This window comes from Stereum hirsutum, assembly GCF_000264905.1.
Source record: "Stereum hirsutum FP-91666 SS1 unplaced genomic scaffold STEHIscaffold_23, whole genome shotgun sequence".
Lineage (NCBI taxonomy): Eukaryota > Fungi > Basidiomycota > Agaricomycetes > Russulales > Stereaceae > Stereum > Stereum hirsutum.
In genome coordinates, this window is record NW_006763153.1 from 347,808 (window position 1) to 352,933 (window position 5,126).

The 5,126-nt window shown below is 48.6% G+C and overlaps 2 protein-coding genes across 2 annotated transcripts; one reads left to right on the plus strand and one right to left on the minus strand.

Moving 5' to 3' along the window:
- Window positions 1–1,435: 1,435 nt before the first annotated feature.
- Window positions 1,436–2,665, plus strand: STEHIDRAFT_69064 (uncharacterized protein; the record flags this gene model as incomplete). The annotated part of the gene is made up of 2 exons (XM_007310999.1): window positions 1,436–2,167; window positions 2,246–2,665. Coding segments are annotated over 2 exons (1,152 nt in total), but the record flags the coding sequence as incomplete, so codon positions are not given.
- A 1,166-nt stretch (window positions 2,666–3,831) lies between these two features.
- STEHIDRAFT_163382 (uncharacterized protein) lies at window positions 3,832–4,473 on the minus strand (the record flags this gene model as incomplete). Its single annotated transcript, XM_007311065.1, has 1 exon — window positions 3,832–4,473. One exon carries the CDS (start codon window positions 4,471–4,473, stop codon window positions 3,832–3,834), a length of 642 nt encoding a protein of 213 aa, XP_007311127.1.
- Window positions 4,474–5,126: the final 653 nt, after the last annotated feature.

The window sequence follows — 5,126 nt, forward strand, 5'->3', positions numbered from 1 at the left end:
CGCTACGGGAGTGATGGTACCCCACGGCTCAAGACAATAAAATCGGAAAGAAGTCGGAAAAGAGGAGGAAAAGGCTGAGTATAATAGAACGCCCAGGAATAGACGATCTACAAAACTGAGGAAATACATGTGAGTTCTACGAAGTATTTATACGAGTCCGAGATCGCCCCAACAGTAAGTAGAACGAAAAGCAAGACAAATATTCAAGAGTGAATCAAAGGAGAAAGACAAATAATCGTACACTAAGTTCGTGCCCTAAAGAAAACACTAAGTAGCTCAAACAATGCGTCTGTAGCATGTAGACTAAGGAGTCCAAAGGAAGACGAAAAGATAAGACGAGTAACGACGCTAAGGAAGAGGAAAAACCAATCTAGAGAACAATGGGTACAGCTAGTTCGGACATAAACAATTTATCCTAGAACAGTCAGGCACAGATAAAATCCGGAGACACCGTAGAATGAACCTATGAATGAGTAGGAACCTCTTGATATCAAAATGTCGGTGATTGAGTGGAAACTGGTCGAGATACACGAGGGGAAACACTATCAGATGGCCCTGAATGATGTTGAGACCGAGATTGCATCGTAGTATATTCTACCGTGGTCCAATCACAGAGTTTGTTGGATCGTTGGAATGCCCGAGCTCGAGAGGTTCATCTAGAATTTTGTTCGGAGTAAAAACCCCCAGTGTAGCGTTCTGTAGCGTCGTTAGAAGGGGTGTGGAAATCCCAGCGCATCGGAGTTCGAAACGTTCCACAGGAACCGGCAGCTCGGTGCGAGCTTCCGTAGCTGCGATCGCCTGTCATGTATGGCTTGAATAAAATCGTAGAAACTCCAGATAAATTGGGGAAGCCTCCTTGGCATGTTGCGTTCCATGCGGGTACTCTGTCCTTCATGTATTGATAGGAGAAATGCCACGGGGGACATTTTACGAGGGTCGAGACTTAAGAAACGAGGAGGAAGGTCAGGAATCCGACACTCCACTCCACTCTCCACTCCATCGTCCACGCAGGCCCTCCATCGAGTCTAGACCGGAGGTTCCATCTAGGACTGGACCTAGTTTCGGCGGGATTTGGATCGGTTTCAAACATGGATGCCGGGTATGCCGGACTTCAATCTGACTCCGCCATGTTTCGGGTCTCAGATATTTGAATCCCGCCACTTGTGCACCACTTACCCGCCCTAAGTACTTGATGATCATAGTTAGATATTTGTGTCTTACACGCTCATTCCTCCAGCCCCTATTTACTGTCTATAACATACACGAACATGCTTCTCTCTATTTTGATATCTCATGTGCAACATTCCCCGGAGCTGCAGTCAATTTCATTGACCCAAGTAACTTCATTTCTCGCTGTGTGCACTCGTCTCCGAAGGCACATCGACATTCTTCAACCCGCTGAGCTTTCTCGAGAAGAATCAGCTCCGGATGTGCACACGGTGGCGATCAAACCGAGCGCTTCGAAGCCGCTATGCAAGAGCGCAATACTCGAATCGTTCATGACGGACAGCCAGAGCTTACTCACGCATGCGACAAATGTACACGGATTTATCAAAACGATGACGGTACTTGTTCTAGGGTCGAAGTCGCAGTAATCGACGGTCTTACCATGGGGCATCCTTGCTGCGCTGAACCGACTTGCTTCAATCCACTTCCTCGCAATCGCAACAAGAAGCGGTACTGTGACCATCACGATGACCGTCATTCAATCTGCGCTATCGTTGGCTGTACTGCTCCAGTGACAAAGAATTCCATGACCTGCTCCGATCTCAAGCACTCCGAGATGGAGAGGCTTCATCTGGAGCGTGGCAAGTCCATCTTTCGGCTTCGACAGCTCAGTTCACGGGCAAAGGGAATCGACACAAGCAATATGGACGAGGCGGAGGCATTGTTGGACATGGACGAGAATGAGTGGTTTGAGGTGCTGGACTCAGGTGATGTTCGGGTGTACGATGCAACAGCACCGGAGAGTTCTACGGGACAGTTGGATGAGAAGATGGCATCAGCATCGGCGAGGTGCGAAGGAAAGTCGGAGACAGGCAATAAGAAAATACGAGCCCAGTTCACAAGGCAACGTACCCACAACAAAGAAATTCTTGTCCGACTGTGTGGAGTTATTGTGGCGCGTGCAACGCTGAAAAGTGCAGAGGGTGTATCCAGTGTCATGGTCTGTCTATCTTATTCTATCTATCTTCCAATTTGACTCGTTTTGCTCGTTCCAATGGCTCACTAATCTCCTCTGTAGGACATGGTCAAGCATGTCTACACTCGACCACGTGCACGTAAGATCAATCATCTCATATATGATTCTGCTTGTATTGCGAGGACGTTGAAGAAGGTCCAGGACGATCCCTGGTGGCAGGATGTCGGGCTCACCGTTGATACCTTCCACTTCAAGTGCAAGCACAAGGAGTCGGATATCAACTGTCAACTCTACTGTAATCCCGCTGATTACCCAGAGCTTGTAGTTGGTGATGGCTGGTATTTCAACTCGTCCACATGTGAGCAAACAAATGCATGGTTCGGAGGATATAATGCTATTGTTCGGGAAATGAGGTCTACAAAGTACAACTATTTTCTTGATGAAGTGATTATCAAGCGTAACACTGTTCTGGTACATAGATTGGATGCCAGTGGAGAAGGAAGGCTGCTGTACTTTACATGATGTACCTGTACCTTCGCACAGACACATACTAGTACACACTTCTCATAATCTAGTGCACCCATGCGACCCTCTTCTCAAAAATTCGATGAAAATCAAGCCTAACTTTTGTGAAACATATGCGCAACAAATGAGGGACTGTAATATGAGACTAAGGGGTCACATTCCTGCTTGAAAAAAATCCAGGACTGGTGTGGTAGCCCGTGTGATGTATTTCTTAATGTGGTAGCCCATGCGGCAGTGCAGCTCACGCGTGAGCTGCTCGCGCCCATGCGACCTCGGTCTCAAAAATTCAATGAAAATTGAGCCTAACTTTTGTGAAACGTATGCGCAACGAAAGAGGGACTGTAATATGAGACTAAGGGGTCACATTCCTGCTTGAAAAAAATCCAGGACTGGTGTGGTAGCCCGTGTGACGTATTCCTTAATGTGGTAGCCCGCGAGCAGCTCACGCGTGAGGCATGAGCTGTGAGCTGTCATATGGAAGACAAGACAATATTCATCCGATTGGAAAGTACAAATCAGGAGACATACACAACTAGGGATACAAAAGAGTGGAATGGAATGATAGTCTAACTCAAATCAACCATTTGAACAGGCCTTGAACGCCGTCTCTCCTTCAACGCATTCCTCGCCTTCGCCACATTCATCTTGTGCCATGCAGACCATAGCCCCCTCTCCGAATACATTGCATCACGTCCAGCCTGACGTTGAACATCAGTGCACCCCTCAATCCAGAGTGTACGAATCTTATGATACTGTGAGCTGCGGAACGGGACACCAAAGACTTGTTCGAATCGGATTCCGCAAGTGCCGGTAGTCATCGTGTCCATCTCCTTAAGTCCATTGGAAACGTCAATAACGAACCAGTCACTGGGCCACACTGCGTCTGCCGCAGTCTTTCCATGAGCCGGAAGAATGGGCAATGCGAGTGGAGTCTCGAGTGAGAGTGGGGAAAGAGGAGTCGGAGAGACGGAGAGTTCAATGTCTGGCTGGTGATTGCAGGTGGCGGTGGAGGTGGAGGCAGGGTTGTTGGATCGAACATAGAGCGATAGCGATAACGATCCATGTCAAATGACGCTTCGCGGGTGAAAGGGGAGAGTGAGAGTTCAGGTGAGTCGGAGTCGGCCATAATGATCGGAAGGCTCTTCGAACATAACTCGCTGATTTCAGGCATGGGTGGCGAGCGCAGAGGGGATATGTAGGGTAGAGAGTTCTCCACGAAGTCGCTTTAGTATGTTGTCCTCTGTCTCCGAAAGATCGTCCAACTCGGTGTGGTTGCGCTTCTTGCTGGTGCGATGTGAACCGGACTTGTATGACGCAGAGACCTTCGCCCGTTCAGCTCCAACATTATCCCACAGCACCGGACTTCTCAAACGAGCGGCCTCCTGAATATCCGTGATCCAGCCGTGGAGATTATCGCATACGATGTCTGAGTTGCGGCGAATGATAAGGCATGGGGACGAGTTGACGGAGAGGACAGTGTCGAGAGAGACTTCCGTCCAGAACCGGTATCGACAGTCGTAGACCTCTGTAGCATCAGACGGAGAAATTCCCACGAGAAGAAGATAGCCTGCACGCTCTGCGAGGGAGAACTTTGGAAATGCGCGACAGTCATCGATAATGATGATCTTCGGGGGAGTGTGTGATGCGTAGAAGATGACTAGTCGGAAGGATTCGCGTTCTCGACGTTCATAGGCCTGTTTGTTGGCATGAGACTGGATCTTCAGAGGTGACAATGCTGGCTGTGAAGAAGTCGTCCAAGTCTTGTTCAACTGAGTGGAATATCTGGCCTTGGAGGATTTCGGCATAGAGAGCGGAGAGGATGGTGTCGTCGAGGTGTCAGAGGACTGAGTAGCATGGATAGGCGACTGTGGAGATAGACTCGGAGATGAGAGCGGGAGCGAGAGTGGGAGCGAGGTTGTCGAAGTAGAAGCAGATGCAGCAGTGGCAGCAGTACCATCTCCGAGTCAGTGTTATGGACTATAATTTTCGTCTTCTTTTCTGCTCGACATGTCTGATACCGCAGGAGACGCGGATGTGCAGTCTCAGTTTCCTTTTTATTTAACTACATACACATCATCCACTCATACGGCCGGTTGATGAACATTCTATGGACTTGTAGACGTGTCTCGACTCCTTTGTATTCTCGACTACGGACTACCTCGTTTCTCATAGCCTAGGACTGTGCTTCATAGCCTTGCATAGGCTTTGTACTATATTTATTGGGTACAGGATTCCGCAGCGACTACGGACTGGGGCACAGTACTAACACGACTCGGTCTGACTTACTTATTAGTTTCATAGCCTCCTGCGGCTGCGCATGTATGTACTATATAAGGACGACCCTAGTAGAGGGGAGTTCTTTAACCTATTCATCTCTGATTTACCTCGTCTATCTGCTCGTACTTGAACTAGTCCTTTCAGCAGGACTAGCTTCCCTTATCGACATCAAGAACCTTTG